At 38.7% G+C, this 18,903-nt stretch overlaps 1 protein-coding gene across 1 annotated transcript in view; it reads right to left on the bottom strand.

Annotated features, from left to right (window-relative positions):
- Positions 1 to 17,913, bottom strand: part of LOC133464112 (cilia- and flagella-associated protein 46) — a 145,141-nt gene extending 127,228 nt beyond the window's left edge. Inside the window, exons 1-11 of the mRNA XM_061746098.1 lie at positions 17,865 to 17,913; positions 17,668 to 17,786; positions 13,263 to 13,394; positions 11,323 to 11,387; positions 9,141 to 9,305; positions 8,221 to 8,344; positions 7,626 to 7,720; positions 5,126 to 5,278; positions 4,420 to 4,519; positions 3,967 to 4,065; positions 3,041 to 3,231 (exon numbers count right to left, since the gene is read on the bottom strand). Of these exons, the coding sequence (XP_061602082.1) occupies positions 3,041 to 3,231; positions 3,967 to 4,065; positions 4,420 to 4,519; positions 5,126 to 5,278; positions 7,626 to 7,720; positions 8,221 to 8,344; positions 9,141 to 9,305; positions 11,323 to 11,387; positions 13,263 to 13,394; positions 17,668 to 17,786; positions 17,865 to 17,913 (1,292 nt within the window). The remainder of the gene's footprint in view (positions 1 to 3,040; positions 3,232 to 3,966; positions 4,066 to 4,419; positions 4,520 to 5,125; positions 5,279 to 7,625; positions 7,721 to 8,220; positions 8,345 to 9,140; positions 9,306 to 11,322; positions 11,388 to 13,262; positions 13,395 to 17,667; positions 17,787 to 17,864) is intronic.
- Positions 17,914 to 18,903: the final 990 nt, after the last annotated feature.

Raw genomic sequence — 18,903 nt, forward strand, 5'->3', positions numbered from 1 at the left:
GATTTAAAATAAAAAGAGCAAGCTCCTTTGAGCTGAAGTTAGCAAATAAAGGCTGATTTACGACAGCAGTCGTCTCATAGGAGGAGATGTGTTTCCTGGTATTTTTTGGAGGGTGAAATGAAGCAATATATATTTAAGATTAAGGTAAGAATCTAGTCTTTTTTTGATTTAACGGAGGACTCAAACGAAAAACACGATAGGCAAGTTTAAACATCAAAAGTGAATTTAGATTCTTTCTGAAGAAGCATTGAAGCTGGAAAACAAAGCAAACAAAAACCCAGGAAACATAATGAGGCTCACAAAACATAAAGAAGAGTGAACACTAACAACAACAGTAAGCAACTCAGGTATGAAGAAAGACGAAGAGAATCCTGACTAAGATGTCAGTGTGAGTTAATGGGCCCGGGCTGCAGCGTAAAGGGCAGGGAACGTAATCACTATGGAGAGAAAAACTCAAAGGCTAGAAATAAAACAAGGCTCTACACACAATAATAATCTGGAAACGAAGGCCATTGCAGCAAGGTTTGGGTTAGAAATAGTTTGAGGTTTCATAGATCTGTGTAACTGACAAAATGATGGAGTAAATCAAAAATAAAAAAAAAACATGGAGATGGAGATGCTCAAGTGTAGGAATATTAAACACTTTCAAAATATTGCTCCTTTTGATTTAATGTGGAAACAGGTCACATGTTATCTTTCTGTGAATTTGTTTGAATGCAATACATCATATAATGATATTTGTTTAGAGAAAGAGGAACACATTAACTGTCTGTTAACAATAATCAATTCAGAATATATTTAAACAGCATCTATCCAGTTAATGGTTTCGGTATGTAATAGAGTTGTGTATGTAATATGATTGTTTTGGTACATGAGATATAATGGTATTATTGCATAATAGTGTTATTATATAATAGGTATACCGTATTTTCCGCACTATAAGGTGCACCTAAAAGCGTTTTTTTCAGAAGCTGACGATGCGCCTTATAATCTGGTGCGCTTTATACTGTATATGGATCAATGTTGAGCCGTAACTTCACCAACTTCTTGAAGTGATTTTTCATCAGATCAGCCTTCCGCATCAGTTCCAAAACAGCTTTTTTTCTCTCTTCTCCCTCTGGATATTTTTCAGCAAAGGCTCTGTGTGTATTGTTGAAATGTCTTGCGACATTTGAGCGTTTATTGTTAGACATTTTTTCTCCACAAATTAGGCATACTGGTAGGCCACTCTCATCAGAGGTAAATGCAAATGAATCTGCCCAGGCATCGTTGAATGTTCCATTTTCTTCAGATATTTTTCTTTTCTTACATTTCTCTATACTTGGCCTTGTTGGGGTTGAAAGTCGCGGCGAATGGACGGCGTTTTGGCGGGAATACCGGCTTTCGCGAGTATGACGTTTATTTTGCGACGAAAAACGTTAAAATATATTTATTTTAATATGTCAATATCAGAATAATCTTCCAATTTAGAAATAAACTATTAAAGAACTAACACAAATAAAATACACTTCAATTAAATACTTGGTTTTTTTTGTAATTTTTTTTCCCAAGCCACTCGGAGCCGCAGTATGAGGATGAAAGAGCTGCATGCGGCTCCGGAGCCGCGGGTTGCCGACCCTTGGTCTAATGGATGCAGAACGTAACCCCAGCCTCTCCTGTAGCGCCTTATTGGCCCTTTCGCACTAGTACCGCCTTAGCCCGGCTCGGCGCGGCGCGGCTCGACGCGGCTCCACCCGTTTTGTCCCCGTTTGTTTTTCCACAGCCAGGTGAGAAGTGGGGGGGGTTGGGGTGAAGCTGCTGTGACGTACTCGATTGCGCAACACCTTTGTTCATGTCGGCGCTGATCAGAAATCAGATGGAGCCGCGAGCGGCTGAGAAAAAAACAGGCCGTCTACATCCCTTTTTAAATTCTCTCGTCAGCCCCCAGGTTTATGAACATCTGCACCTCAGAGTTGGATCATGAAACAGACGTTTGCGCTTTATAATAAAATCGCCGTGAGCCGCCAGTCGCCCTCGCGCTGACTCCCGCTTCCTGATTCAAACGTCTGCCGGCCCCCCGACCAATCAGAGGCGTGGAGGGTGGTGACGTCAGAAATAGTCCCGGCTCAGCCCGGATAGAACCTCGTCAGAATGGTTACAGAAAAAGTATCGGCTTGGAGCGGCTCTACCCGTCTCAGCCCTAGTGCAAAAGCGCAAGACGGGGCGGGTAGAACCGAGCTGAGGTGGTACTAGTGCGAAAGGCCCATTATAATGTGGTGCGCCTTATAGTGCAGAAAATATGGTATATGAGTATGTATGTATATATATATATATATATATATATATATATATATATATATATATATATATATATATATATATATATATATATATATATATATATATATATATATATATATGTATGTGTGTGTGTGAATATAATATAGAATTGACTTGGAATATTAGATATGATAAGGTATTATATAATAGGTATTTATATATTAGGTATATGTGGGGATGAAGTCATACACTCCTCTGAAGCAAGGCATTCAGAGGAGTGAGAAAAGGAGAGAGGACCTCTGGGAGGAGAAGAGAGAGCGAAGGCAACAGAAGGAGCATCAGCACCCACAGAGGCAGCACACCTTACATCTGTGGAAACTGCAAAAGAGACTGTCACTCAAGAATCGGACTGTTCAGCCACAGCAAGGCCTGTAACCCATCAACAGACTAATCCCTGGCGCATACCCCGTCTTGTGAGACAGAAGGAAGCCAACAACAAGTGGGGATGATATAGTTGACTTGGTTTCTGTTCTTGTCTTGATTTTAAAATATATTGATTTTGTATATATATATATATTTTTTTTTTTTCTTCTTGCTCTTATTCTGTATTTTTTTATTTTTTTAAGTTCTTTTCTCAATTTGTTTGCTTTTGTATTGCATTATTTTGTTAAGACCCCGGGAAGAATAGCTTCAGTTTCTGCTGCAGCTAATGGGGATCTCAATAAACAACAACAACACCTTACATTTCCTAGTCAATTTTAAAGGCTAAAACAGTGCAAACCTTTGCGTGTCCTCCAGAACCTGGGCCAGCTTGAGCAGAGGTGTCTTGATGCGTTTCCTGAGGCCGTGCTGCAGGAGAGGCAGACAGCAGTTCCACTGGGCGACACACACAGCTTGCACGGCCCGGGGGCTCGCCGTCCTCACCGCTCTCTGCAGCAACTGATCCAGCCGCTCCACGTCCTGCAGGCGGGCCTGGAAATAACAACTAACACTGAGAATCTGTCCAGCAGCAGCCACAGCACAGCACTTCTATCACTTAGCAAGGACTAAATAAACTCAGATTAAATGTAGGTGTATATAAAATATGAGACCATTCTTAATTATGGCAATTTTTATAGTATACTCTGAAATATGATTACACGTTTACATGAAAGTATGTCAAAAGTTTAAGTGAATCAGGATGATTCTGACAATCTTTTTTCTTTTTTTTTCCTGAAATGGCTTTAGCAGTATCGTACGGAAGAGTATTAGAAAAAAAAAGTAGAAATGTCGAGATTAATGTTGAATTACAATTTCAAGAATAAAGTCAAAATTTTGCCTTTTTTCTCAACATTTAGAATTTTTTCTCGAAATTGTACATCAACATTATTCTCGACATTTTGACTTTTTTCTCGACATTTAGACTTTTTTCTCAACATTTCAACTTTTTTCTCGACATTTCGACTTTTTTCTCGAGGTGCATAATGAAAAAAAAAATCTTCCTCCTCTAAAATATTATTTTTATTTTTCTCCTGCCTGGCCCTAATACTCTTCCGTACTATTGAGACATGAATATTGATTAAACCGAAGGAGTTTCGGATTTATTGCCTCCAGAGATTAGAAATCATAGTAGACAGCCTGTAATCAAGACACTGAGTCATTTGCTTGCAATATGAAGATTATTGTTAATTATTATTAATTATTATTATTAATTAATTGATGACGCACCTCTATACCAGCTCTGGAGTACTCGTTCATCTTAGCTCCTTTCTTCAGGAGGTTGAGTTCACAGTTGACACATTCCATCATTATGCGTTGGTCAGGGCTCTAAAAAGACATAAATATGCAATAGCAACAGTTAGTATTAACCGGTGCATAAAGCATCGGATGATACCGTCACATCTTTTTTTTTTCCTTCATCAGTGGAACCTACACATGCAATGTTACTAATTATTTACACATAACTTGGAGGACAAAACACCAATCTGAAACAGACATTGCTCAAAGTACAAAGTACAAAAAACAGCTTCAGCTACATGTAAGTTATCTCCTCTATTTTTTCGAGTGGCTCCTTAAAAGGGGATATCAAAATCATGAATACATTTGCATGCCTCTAAAACATGTAGTGTTGCTGCCGCTGCTGCTCCTGCCTGAGGTTTAAAGAGAATATCGGACACTCACCGCCTCTCCCGCCGACTTCAACTCTCTCAAACAGCTGGCGGCGACTTTCTGATGCTTCATCTGCACGGCCAGCAGAGCCAGCTCCAGCAGGAAGGAACATCTGCAGATACCCAATAAGACATCATTTGTACAATTCACAAAACACTTTCAGTATAGTAATCGAAGCACGGGTCTTGGGTGTGGGTTTATAGTTTATAGGAGGTTCAGAAAGAGCGTTAACAACTAAGATATGACCGGTGTTCTGCCAATCTTTGCTCCCTGCCCAGAAATGCTACTTTGTGGTTCTGCGCACGCGCACAGTCGATTTTCAAAGTTTGATTACCACGCCAATCATTTCTTGCACGATGTAAAATTGCTAATATAGGATGTTGAGTATTTGATCCTTCAAAATACACGACCCATGACATGAATTGCATTACACTTTGTGAACATTATGAGATAAAGAGAAAAAAAACCCAATTATATCGCTTTATTTGATATTCATTCAGTCATTGGCCTTTATTTAACCAGGCAGGTCATTAAGAACACATTCTTATTTACAATGACGGCCTGGCAAGCGACAAGGACCACTTGGGGGGAAAGGAAGTGGTTTAGGGAGTAAAACAGAGTAAAATTGTAGCTCTACAAAGGTAGAAAACCATTAGGTAGCATTTTTTGGCAAAGGAGCAGAAATTGGCAGAACACCGGCCCTCTTCGGGCTGCAGACCTGTCAGACGGCTGGATGGGTGTCAGGCTTGGTGGAGGGATGAAGCTCACAGGCGTAGAAGGTGCTTTAATACGAGCCGCCAGGAGACAGAATATCTCCTCCAGCTTCTCGGAATCCTCTTTTGTCATGTCGTTTGCATTTATTTCCATACACCTGCTAAAAAAAATGGGAAAGTTTGTAATCTGCAATACTACAGAGATGCATACATGCTCTTGGATACATACATGTACCCAAGAGCATGTATGCATCTGTGTGTTAATTCCCCCTGTAATGTCCTCACACCAAAACAGTGTATAAACCTTCAGGCCAAATAATCTGTGCGGTGCTGACGACGGCTGGGCCGGACTGAGTCATGCTGTCGATGTTTATTGCTGAAATGAGGAGCCATAAGCAGCTCTGACATGCTGAGTACATGCCTGGAGAGAGGGGGTGGGAACCGGGTTTGAACTAGTGCTGCACACCACGGGACATGCTAATATACTAGAAATGTATGCGGTCAGGTAGTGAACCTGCCTCTGCGGGACCCACGGGCTGAGCGGTGAGCCAGGTGATCGCCGGCCCGCTGAACGAGGTGGACAGCTGGAGTAAAGCTTGTTTATCTTAGCTGGAAGTGGATAAAATGTCCGGAAATTTCTTGCTCCTAAATTCAGATAAAACAGAGGTTATCATTCTTGGTCCAGAGCACCTTAGGAAGGGATTAGATGGTGTTGTGATGGCTTCCAGTGCAACTGTGAGAAACCTTGGTGTTGTTTTCGATCAGGATTTGTCGTTTAAACCATATGTTAATCAGGTTTGTAAAATAGCGTTTTTCCATCTCCGTAATATTGCAAAAATTAGGAAAATCCTCTCGCAGAGTGATACAGAAAAACTAGTTCATTGCGTTTGTATCTTCTAGACTAGATTAATGTAATGTGTTGTTAGCAGGATGTCCAAGTAATTTGCTGAATAGGCTCCAGCTGATCCAGAATGCAGCAGCACGAGTACTGACAGGAATCAGCAGGAGAGACCACGTCTTTCCAGTGTTAGCCTCGCTCCATTAGCTAACTGTAAAATTCAGAATCCAATTTAAAATTGTATTACTTGCATATAAAGCCCAAAACGGCTTAGCTCCGCATTATTTGCGAGACCTGATAGTGCTTTATGTTCCTGGCAGAGCTCTCCGTTCTCAGAGTGCAGGTTTACTCGTAGTTCCTAGAGTATCCAAATGTAGATTTGGAGGGCGGGCGTTCTGGTATCAGGCACCACTACTATGGAACCAACTTCCAATCTGGGTTAAGGAGGCTGACACCACCTCCACCTTTAAAACTAAACTTAAAACCTTTCTGTTTAGTAAAGCCTGTAGTTAGTGTTTAGTAAACCTCTAGTTAGTGTAAACTCTAGTGTGTTAGTCAGTAGTCATAGTTGCAGCTATAGAACAAGACTATAATGGTTAGTCTCAAATATAGCTTCGCGGTAGATATGCTGCTATAGGCCTCTGCTACAGGGGGGCACCGACATGATCCGCTGGGCGGTGCCTCTCACCCTTCTTCTCCTCTCCTTTTCCCTTCCTCTCTTCTCCATTTCCATTTTTATTTATTATAAGTATCTCATAGCTATCATTTTTGTCCATCGCTCCTGTAGTTTCTTGCTGGCCCCCTTTTTTCTCTTTTGTGCATGTTTGCAGGCCGGAGCTTCGGGAGCTGCGTGCTGGCCTGCAGTCCCGGTCCCCCCGCCTCTGGTCATCCCGCTGCTGCTTCCACCTGCCTGCTGTGCTGCTGACGTCCCCGACTCCCCCAGTCTGGCCCTCGGCAGGAGGGTCCCCCCTTATGATCCTGGTCCTGGTCCAGGTTTCTTCCTTCCTAAAGGGGAGTTTTTCTTGCCACTGTTTGGCTTAAGGTTTTTCTCCCACTATGGGAGTTTTTACCTGCCATTGTTTATGTTATAATTGCTCAGGGGTTTATGTTTATGTTTATGTTCATGTTCTGGGTCTCTGGAAAGATCCTAGAGACAACATTTGTTGTATTAGACGCTATATAAATAAAATTGAATTGAATTGAATTGAATTGAATTGAATTGAATTGAATTGAATTGAATTGAATTGAATTGAATTGAATTGAATTGAATTGAATTGAATAAAATGGGCTTCCACAAAAAGATTCTCCAGGACAATCAAGGTAAGAAAAAATAAACATTACTTCACAACCCCAAATTATAAAATGTTGGGACATTTATAGAACATAAACTGTAGACTATAAACTTCTTAAAAAGTATAATTAATATTAAAGTATCATCAATGATTGAGGAATTTCAGTACATAAAGGTAAAAATGCAAAACCACATTCTGCACATTACAAAGCCAAAGCTAGGGAAAGATACTCCCAGATAGAGAATGTGCGGACAATTTTGAAATGAAAAATGATATAACAACTCTATGTTGTCACACACTTTGAGATGTTTGTGTGAGGAATCCTAGAAAATGACAACTGGTCGTAATCATACGTATAACAGAATCCTTCCTTACTTCTTTAATGTCTGAATGTTGTAAATGACCGTTAGGGCCGTGGACCGCCTGCTTGTTTCAAGGAGAACGTCACCATCGGACAGCTTGTGTTTCACCTATGAAGAGGATCATTAGAAGATACAATTTAACATCATGAATCACTAAAAAAGTACAGCTTATTTAAGGTTTAATGACAACTGAAACAACCCCAGGAGTTATTTCAACCTGGCAATCTCAGCAGTGAGTGTGTCTGCTTACATTTACCATCTGAATCGCTTGTTCCAATTATCCATTTTTTATTTGACTTATATAAGGAACTAAAAGTATGTTTCACCTTACAAGCTCGCTAGTACTCTAAGATGACAATCCCACCTCCACCCTGGCTCCACCTGTTCTACATCCTCGTCTTTCTATTTGAGCCTGATAACTCCAACAGAGCCTCAACACCAAAGAATGTTTTATAATTAAAGTGTTCTCTGGCTGAACCAGTCTACACATATTTAATGACTGTTGTTAGTTTAGTTTTTTTATTTGAACAAGATGGCATTTTGGAGTAAGATGGGTCTTTTTGGATAAGTAAACCAGCCCGAGAAAAAGCTTTCATCACGCCATTTACCAGTAATGTATAGAGTCTTGGATAAAGGTGTGGAGAATGTGACTTGGTGAACTCTTCTGTAACTTTAGCGAAACTTGCAGCATCATCGATTTGGCCAGAGTGCATGAGACATTCGAGCAGGTGTCTGAAGAGAAAAAGTACAAACAATAGGTAATATATGGTAATGTACTGTTGTAATGTAATGTAACTTTTCTACATTCTTATCACAATACCATATGCCAAAGAAAATGCAATTTTCTTCATGCCACTACATGCACATTTTGTTACACAGTTTTGATAGAACACCGTGTTTAACATGCCAGAGAAAACTATGTTTTTAACAGCATTGCTAGTTTCATCATTGGCACTGAACTGTACATGAATGCCTCATTTTATTCCATTAATAATGATCAAATCAGTTATCTGAGTAAGAGAAAGCGATGAAAGGAGGAGAAGAGGCATCAGCAATAGCACTCCTGTGATTAACGATCAATATCTGACCAATCCCAGCTCAGAGCGCTGCTGCAGGTGAAAAGATGGTTATTCAGTGCTGTAGCCAGCCGGGCCTGAGCTTCCTCCGGTTTAGTTCTTTCGTGTCGGTCAGACTTAAGCAAGGTAGGAAATAAAGCCCGTGTTATGTGAACTGGGCCACGTAAATGTTCAATGACAATCATTTTTAACAACAATGCAGTAATCTGTCGTCCTACGCTGCTAGTAGCGGGAAATACCAACATAAAAGCGCTGTTGAAATTACTTTTTTTTGCATCACATTCGTAGCGTTGCTGCCAAAACCCCCATTTGAGCTGGACGTGTGGGAGGAGAACATACTGTAGCTACATGTTACGTTAACTGCTGATAGACAGCTGTGTATTCCATCTCCATTAACTGTGCTTCAGAAGAGACAGAATCTGAACTGGACATGTACAGTAGATATTATTTACATCATGAGCTCAGCTCTCCAGCCGTGGTCCTGGTCGGCCACCTCCTCCAAACTTTGCACCACCTGCTTAAGGGAGGGCACCAGGTGGAGGCAGCGTTGTGTCTGCAGGAGAGGACGCACCGTCTGGAAGTAAAGGACTGAGGCATTGAAGACCAGGAAGTGGTATCTGTAAGACACAAACCACACGTGGAGAGAGTGAATGCAGAACCCTGAAGTATTCACACACAAGCAATGGATTTAATCTATCTTTGTTTAAATCAGGGATCGGCAACCCGCGGCTCTAGAGCCGCATGCGGCTCTTTAGCGCTGCCCTAGTGGCTCCTGGAGCTTTTTCAAAAATGTTTGACCTTTTTTTTCCTTTTTTCTTTTTTTTCTCTTTTTTTCTTTTTCTCTTTTTTTCCTTCTTTCTTTTTTTCTTCTTTTTTTCCTTTTTTTCTCTTTTTTTCCTTCTTTCTTTTGTTTTCTTCTTTTTTTCCTTTTTTTCTATTTTTTTCTTCCTTTTTCCTTTCCTTTTTAATCTCGACATTTTGACTTTTTTCTGGACATTTCGACTTTTTTCTCGAAAGTTTGACTTTTTTCTCGACATTTCGACTTTTTTCTCAAGATTGTACTTCAACATTAATCTTGACATTTCAACTTTTTTCACGAAATTTTGACTATTTCCTCGACATTTCGAGTTTTTTCTCGACATTTCAACTTTTTTTCGAAGTGCATAATGAAAAAAAAAATCTTCCCCAGTTCTAACTAATATAGATTCATGCAGCATGTGTTGCCTTCATTCTAAGGCTGATACAAGACTTTTCATTTTTTGCGGCTCCAGACATATTTGTTTTTTTTGTTTTTGGTCTAATATGGCTCTTTCAACATTTTGAGTTGCCGATCCCTGGTTTAAATCAAGTGTCAACTATATAATCAAAAGTCCTGAAAATTGCAAATATGTGTGCATTAACAATCATCCAACGAGCCACAGAGGGTCAGCAGCGATAAGACTCAGCCCCAACTGTATGAAATAAGAGACATTCATGAATTCCAAGAAGAGTTCTGGGGGAAAAATGTGTGAACAAACTGTTTGAGTTCTGCTAATTTATTCTCCAGAGAGCTTGTTGTGAATTAGTCTGGGCTGGATGTATTAGATATGTATTCCCTTTCATGATAATTGGTTATGCTCATTCAGTCAGTCTCCTGACAGGTTATGGGTTCATTAGCAAAAAGGACCAAAAGTGAGTGCATGCAAGAACTAAACCAGTATCTGTAAACCCGTCTGTCATGGCAAATAACAAAGGAACTTATCTTTACCAAGTTATATACTGTAGAACAGTGCACTACTCAAAAATATGTCAAGTTGGTTGTTAATGTGGATCACATTCAGACAACTTGAGCAAGTGTGATGTATGAAAAAGAATATTTCCAAATCAAACCTTCAATTATCAGGAGCTTTTATGTCCAGCAGACTGAACAAAACCTGTTACTGTAGCTAAAAATAAACTAATTTCCTGTTCAGAAAACCTTGCTTTTATATGACGGAGTATTAGGGCCAAACTAAGACAAAAGAAAATTGGAAATTACGAGAATAAAGTCATAATATAATGAGAATAAAGTCGTAAAATTACGAGAATAAAGTCATAATGTTCCAAGAATAAAGTCGTAATATTACGAGAATAAAGTCATAATATTATGAGAATACATTTGTAATATTACGAGAATAAAGTCGTAACATTACGAGAATAAAGTCCTAATATTACATTAATAAAGTGGTAATTTATGAGAATAAAGTCCTGATATTACAAGAATAAAGAGAATAAAGTCGTAATTTATGAGAATAAAGTGTTAATTTATGAGAACTCTAACAGGAAGAGCATCTTCTCCCTGTGTTAAAATGAGGAATATTATCTTATCTTTACCAAGTTATAAACTGTAGAACAGTGCACTACTCAAAAATATGTCAAGTTGGTTGTTAATGTGGATCACATTCAGACTACTTGAGCAAGCGTGATGTATGTGATGATTATGTGCAGCAGACTGAATAAAACCTATGAAAACCTTGCTTTTGCAATATGCCTTACAGGCACAACTTTGTGCCAAACAATATCAGAAGTGATCATTTAAAAACAGAATAAATGGGTCAACTTTCATGAAACTGCTGAAGAGCGATGGACACATTTCTGAGATGTTGCATACCGTACCTTGGTTCACTCTTTGATACTTCAATTGCTTTCAGAAAATACACCACAGCCTCTCCAAAGTCTTCCTAAAATAGAAAATAGTTGCAAAAGGGCAAATGAAAGCATGTCATGTCATACAAGCATGCAAAGATGCTTTTGAAAGAATGAGAAAACAAGATTTTAAACTGGATTAAAATAGACCAAGAAAAAAGTCAGGATTTCTTGTGGACTGACATGATGTGAAAAAACAGTTGTTGTTTTTCATAAACATACAAAGAAAGGCCCAGTCCCAATCCCCCCACTAGTCCTACTTTTCAGTCCTACCCCTAAATTTTGCACGTTCCCGTGATGGTAGTGGTGTCCCAATTCCTCTTTGCATGTAGGGCTAGTGGGCATAATGAGGGCTAGTGTGTATAAATCTAGCCCTTCAGAGCGAGGGATTTCTTTAGCGCCGCCCTAGTGGCTCCCTGGAGCTTTTTCAAAAGCTTTTTTTATTTTTTTCTCTTTTTTTTTATTTTTCTCTTTTTTTCCTTCTTTCTTTTTTCTTTTTTTTCTTCTTTTTTCCTTTTTTTCTTCTTTTTTTCCTTTTTTAAAATTTTTTTCTTCCTTTTTAATCTGGAAATTTCTACTTTTTCTCGACATTTCGACTTTTTACTCGAAATTTTGACTTTTTTCTCAACATTTGAACTTTTATCTCAACATTTCGACTTTTTTCATGAAATTTTGACTATTTCCTCGACATTTCGAGTTTTTCTCAACATTTCAACTTTTTTCACGAAATTTTGACTTTTTTCTTGACGTTTCGACTTTTTTCTCAACGTTAATTTTAAGTGAATAAAATCAATATTTTGAGTTAGTTTCTGCATAAAAATGCATTTTGATTACATTTCTAGCGAGAAATATTTATTTGACTTTCATAATATTCACTCAGTGAATGTACATAATCACTCGCTTGCCCGCTGTTGCGAAGATCTCACCAGAATAAAGGCTGATTTATGGTTCCGCGTTACACCAACGCGGAGCCTACGGCGTAGGTTACGCGGCGACGCGCGCCGTACGGCGTAACCTACGCCGTAGGCTCTGCGTCGATTTAACGCGCAACCATAAATCAGCTCCCGAGCCTGCGGCTCTTCTCATACCTGAAAACATCGGAGCAAATTTCTTAAAGGAGCTTGAGGCTCCTTTTAAGAAATGAGACTCTCTAGCGCCACCCTTCTCCACGACGGCCGTTGGGGGTACTGCAGCCAACAGTGAAGCCGGCACGGGAGAACGGGGAGAACGCGCATGCAGCGTCATGTGACGTCACATCCGCAGCCCAGCGCGGGAAATTCGGCCCCACAATTGCAGAACATTTTGCAGCACACAGCCTGTTCAAGACAACAGGGAAATACGCTAGAGGACTCATTCTTTTTGGTTTGGAACGCTTCATCTGACATTATTACTAGAAAACTTAAAAAGTATACAAATTATTTTCATAAATCATGCCTCAATCCTGCCTCATGCTCCTTTAACAGGCGTTATTTGGATAAACTGAGCCCAGGTTGGGGATCTTAACGGTTACTTTTACGCCTGAAAAAATATTAAAACTTAATAAAGTGGCATATTAACAGTGCTACAGCTGAAATTAAAACAGCTTTTAGCTCTCAGCTTCCTGATATGGTGTGACGTATGTGCAAACGTAACTACGCAGTCGCTTACGTACCTGAACGTAAACCACGCAGTGACGTAGCAAGTGGTGTCCCAATCCCTAGGGAACATTACAAGAGCCCTACCCAAGTGGCTTCATTTTTGGGGCTAGTGGTAGAAAGTAGGGGGTGTATTGGGATTGGCCCAAAATTGCTCCACTTTGAGGGCAAATAAGGACAGCACGTGTCTACGGTGATTGTGGACGTTCACTGTCAAGGAAACACTGAAAACAAGCACACGCCACCCTGGAGACGTGTTCCGTTTACAGTTCTCACCACAGTCCCGGTGGCCGGCGGAGCCTTCAGCCGGCCCTGGCAGAGGAGGGCTCGACAGAAACACTGATCCGCTGGCGGATTCCCATCAAAGAACATCTTTAGACACGCCGCGCTCATCTCCACATGCCCCAACTGGAAACACAGACAGAAACTGTTTGAACTTCATCTGAATCATAATTGTGACCATGGCTTGATGAATTATTGAAACTATACATAAATTGTTGAACTTATGTAAGATGTAAATTCATCTTACTGGGGAAGAAAAAAGAAGATAAACGTGATCGAGATTTCAACCACATGTCACAAGCATTTCATTCTGAAAATAAGTTTCATTTTCTAAATAAAATGACAGCGATGAACAGTGGATTATAATGCTTTTTTAACCCTTGTGCTGTCTTTGGGTCAAGGGAGGGGGAAGGGAGAAAAGAAGGAATGAAGGAAGGGAGAAAAGATGGAAGGAAGGAAAGAAGGAAGTAAGGCAGAAAGGAGAAAAGAAGGAAGGAAGTAGGAAAGGGAGTAAGGAAGGGAGAAAAGATGGAAGGGAGGAAAGAAGGGAGAAAAGATGGAAGGAAGGGAGAAAGGAGGAAAGATGGAAGGAATTAGGAAAGGGAGTAAGGAATTAAGGAAGGGAGAAAAGATGAAAGGAAGGAAAGAAGGGAGAAAAGATGGAAAGAAGGGAGAAAGGAGGAAAGAAGGAAGGAAGTAGGAAAGGGAGTAAGGAATAAAGGAAGGGAGAAAAGATGGAAGGAAGGAAAGAAGGAAGTAAGGAAGAAAGGAGAAAACAAGGAAGGAAGTAGGAGAGGGAGTAAGGAAGGGAGAAAAGATGGAAGGAAGGAAAGAAGTAAGGAAGAAAGAGGAAAAAGAAGGAAGGAAGTAGGAAAGGGAGTAAGGAAGGGAGAAAAGATGGAAGGAAAGGAGGGAGGGAGGAAGGAATGGAGAAAAGGAAAGAAAGAAGGGAGGGAAGAAGGAAGAAATGGAGAAAATAAGGAAAGAAGGAAGGAAAAGCAAAGAAGATAATGAAGGAAGGAATGATGAAAGGGAGGTAGGAAGAAAAGGGAGTAAAGGAGGAAAAGAGGAAAGGAAGAATGAAGGAGAGAGCAGGAGGAAAGAAGGAGAGAAGAATTGGGTCATTTTGACCCAAAGACAGCACAAGGGTTAAATAATATTCATTCATAAATGTATCAAAAACATTTAAGTATATTGCATTTTAGTCCTACTGTGGATAGGGACTTGTTTGGTGCTGAAGGTAAGTTGATTTTGACAGAAAACATTCTGGATGAAGAAGAGAGAACCAATCAGATTACGGCATAGCCATGTATTTCATTAATCAGAAATGTTTCCCTTTACCCTGTGACACAATATTCACCTGTGGGAGACTTATATCATGAGTGACACTTATAATATTTAAGTCTACATTAGGAATCTTACAGAAAATGTATTTTTTACCATGTTATTCCATATTTCTACCTGTAAATTTCATGAAAGATTAAGAAGATCTTAGTCAAATCCACTTAATCTGTTCTAAAGTCCAGTGTCAGTAAGTTTTATAGTAGAACATCCTTGCACAGCAGCAGGTATTTACTTATATAAATGAGCATGATTCACTCAAATATAAATCTTTCTGCCCACTAGATGTTGCATTTTCTTGGGATTGGCTTTTCTAAAGAAGAGAGATCTGAAGTCTCACGCTGACTGGCCTGCAGTTTTAGCTGCTGCCTAATGGGCAGAGAGTACAATTACACACAAACCGCTTGGTGTGGGTAGTCGCTCTGCGGGAGCCTGGTTAATGAATCTCTATGTATCATTCAGCTATGAAAATGCAGATTCTCTTATCTACTGGAAAAAGGCATATTTCATATCTGCAGTCTATGACCCTTCACAAAATATTAATAATAAATGATAATAATAAACAGTAAAATATATATCGTGCTAAAAAAAAGTAAAGGGAACACTTTAACAACACAAGACAATGTAATGTGTTCCCTTTATTTTTTTGAACAGTTTATATCATACCTGTCAAGTCTCCCGTTTCGGTCGGGAAACTAACGTATTTTACCCCTCTTACCCGCCGCCCTCCCGTATTAGTATTTTCCTGGAAATTTCCCGTTTTATAATATAATAATTTTTAAAAAGCATTCCTGTGCCTCTCCAAACTGAATTGTCATTAGTCTCGCGAGAACTGACACTTGCTGTTCCTGGTTCTCGCGAGATTAGTGGCAACAACGGGACAAATCAGAGATGGATGGATGTAACCAGAGAGAAGATATTTCTGCCAAAAAAGCGAAGACTTGGTGTAAATATCTCTAAAAACGAGAATTTACTTCCCTAAAGAGGAGCAGGGTGGGCCACAGAGCCACATGAGTTAAAATGACATATTGAAAGAAAATGTAAATGTTTCACTTGAAGACAATCAATGTGTATATTAACTGAAAATATTTAAAATAAATAAATGTGCTTTAATCCCATTTTGTATTTTCATTTAGGCTCTATTATGTAGTGGAGTAAGAGGAACAGTTTCTCCTTCATAAATCTACTCAAGTAAAAGTAAAAAGTATAATGATTCAAAACTACTCCTAAAAGTACAACATTTCCCAAAACTTACTCAAGTAAATGTAACAGAGTAAATGTAACTCGTTACTACCACCTCTGAGAACAGGTATGATTCAGAGACGTTTTTTTTACAGAGCCATGGTTGGCTGAAACTCTATACCAGTTCATATTTCTCATGCAGGTACTGTAGCAAATATTGGTTTAAGATTCAGTTGAAATCTTTTAAAATTTAATGAATGATGATTTGTCATTTAGAAGGAACAAAGTGAAGGTTGAATAGAATTAGAGGTAGTATAAACCCTATCATAATAAAGGTGAAAAGTGGTCAAATAATTCTAGATGAGGTCATTTCAGGCAGGTATTGGTTATGAAGGTGGTTTATTTGATTTCATTTCTATGTATTTATGTTTGAGAATTATGGTGATTTAGTTTTATCCTCTGTATAGATTGTGGTTAAGGGAGTTGTGTCTATTATTGTTTTGTTTTGTCATGTATAATGTATGTCTGTTATATATTAAGTGCAGAGGTGTCAAGTAACAAAGTACAAATACTTTGTTACCTTACTTAAGTAGAAATTTTGGTTATCTATACTTCACTGGAGTAATTATTTTTCAGACGACTTTTTACTTTTACTCCTTACATTTTCACGCAACTATCTGTACTTTTTACTCCTTACATTTTAAAAACAGCCTCGTTAATCTATTTCATTTCGGCCTTTAAAAAAAAACTATCCAGTTAAATTGCTCCATCCGGATAGAGTGAATTTGGTTGTGGTTGTTTCAGATGTTCTTGTCCAGTTTTGTTCTTACATCCGTTCCCTCAGATTCCTGCAACTAAACTTGGATGTACATTCCAATAAAGGTTAGGATAAATGATAACATGCCTCTGAAGTTTGACTTTTTGCACCATTACAATACTTATAGGCAACTAGTAATCATATCTCCTGCTCTCTGAAACACATGTTAATGCTCAATAGTACACATTAGGAATGGGGGATACTTTACCGTTCACAATAAACCGTCAAAAAAATTCCCCACGGTAAGAATTTGTCATCTCGCGGTAAAAACGATAAATTCCCATTAATGATGTTTTTGTGTAAAGCTGATTCATGGTTCTGCGTTAAATCGACGCACAACGTAACGTGTGTGGGAAAGAAAGAAAGAAAGAAAGAAAGAAAGAAAGAAAGAAAGAAAGAAAGAAAGAAAGAAAGAAAGAAAGAAAGAAAGAAAGAAAGAAAGAAAGAAAGAAAGAAAGAAAGATAAATTCCCGTTAATACGTGTTTGTGTAACAAACATGGCGGATCTGAGTCATTCCAGTTTTGCAGTACAGGTGTAACTCATTTAATAGTTTTTTATTGATTCAATTTAATTGGTGTAGTTTAGTAGCATTTAGTATCTTTTAGAGCAGTGTTTTGGGGACTCCAAAGACTGAATATGGTGATAGATTTATAGTTACAAAGGTGGAGTTGAATTGGTATTTTTTTTATCGTCATTTTTATCGTTATCGGGATAAATAACAGAAATTATCGTGATACATTTTTTAGTCCATACCGCCCATCCCTAGTACACATATATGGTTCTTTAATATATTTGCATTATACTAAGATACATTCATTTTCAATGGCTTTTGTCCTTAATGGCTTTTTTCCCCTTACATTACTTTTACTTTTATACTTTAAGTAGTTTTGAAACCAGTACTTTTATACTTTTACTTGAGTAAAAAACTTGAGTTGATACTTCAACTTCTACAGGAGTATTTTTAAACTCTAGTATCTATACTTCTACCTGAGTAATGGATGGGAATACTGAAGACACCTCTGTATAAAATAAACATATAATAAAGTGGGTATTTTTACCTGCAGGGCTGTTTCTGCACAAACCACGTAAAACTCGCTGGGAACACGTTCGGTTTGTCCTCTGTCTCCTGCTGCTGTGGTGAGAAGTAACTTGTAGGCAGACTGCAGGGCTTCAGAGTCTGTATGGCATAAATACAATCAGCTCAAATAACTTTTTTCAATTCTCTACTCCAGTTTCAAATGAGTAAATGACGCACCTTTGTTCTCGTTCGCCTTACGCAGAAACTCGCCAATATCCACGTCCATGTCGGCTGAACGTGAAGACTAGTTCCAGTCCAAGAAAATATACTATATTTTGTGTTTATGTAAACACTCTACATGGGAATTAGTTTTTTTTAACACAAAACAAATCCCGAGTAAACGGACTGGAGAAACAGACATGTGTGACCGGTTGTTAGGGAAGCGTTGCCTAGCAACGGAAACGGGGCAGGGGCTACGGTAGGAAGACTGTTAAATACCTGTCAAGTCTCCAGTTTCGGCCGGGAATCTACCGTTTTTTACCCCTCTTTCCTGCCGTCCTCCTGTATTAGTATTTTCCCGTAAATTTCCCGTTTTATAATATAATAATTGTTAAACTGCAAACTGAACGGTCATTAATCTCGCGAGAACTGCTGCTTGCTGTTACCTGGGTGGTAGTTCTCACGAGGTTCAGTGGCGACAACCAATCAGATGGATGGATGTAACCAGAGAAGACATTTCTGCCAAAAAAGAAGAAGACTTGGTGTAAATATCTCTAAAAATGGGATTACATTTACTTTCATAAAGAGGAGTTTAGAAAAACGTGCATCTGTGTCATCAGTCAGTGAATGCCAGAGAGCCACATGAGTGAAAATGACAAATTAAAAGAAAATGTAAATGTTTCACTTGAAGACAATAAATGTACAAGACTGTCTCAGAAAATTAGAATATTGTGATAAAGTCCTTTATTTTCTGTAATGCAATTAAAAGCAAAAATGTCATACATTCTGGATTCATTACAAATCAACTGAAATATTGCAAGCCTTTTATTATTTTAATATTGCTGATCATGGTTTACAGTTTAAGGAAACTCAAATATCCTATCTCAAAAAATTAGAATATTCTGGGAATCTTAATCTTAAACTGTAAGACATAATCAGCAATATTAAAATAATAAAAGGCTTGCAATATTTCAGTTGATTTGTAATGAATCCAGAATGTATGACATTTTTGTTTTTAATTGCATTACAGAAAATAAAGAACTTTATCACAATATTC

Source organism: Cololabis saira, chromosome 17, assembly GCF_033807715.1.
Source record: "Cololabis saira isolate AMF1-May2022 chromosome 17, fColSai1.1, whole genome shotgun sequence".
NCBI lineage: Eukaryota > Metazoa > Chordata > Actinopteri > Beloniformes > Belonidae > Cololabis > Cololabis saira.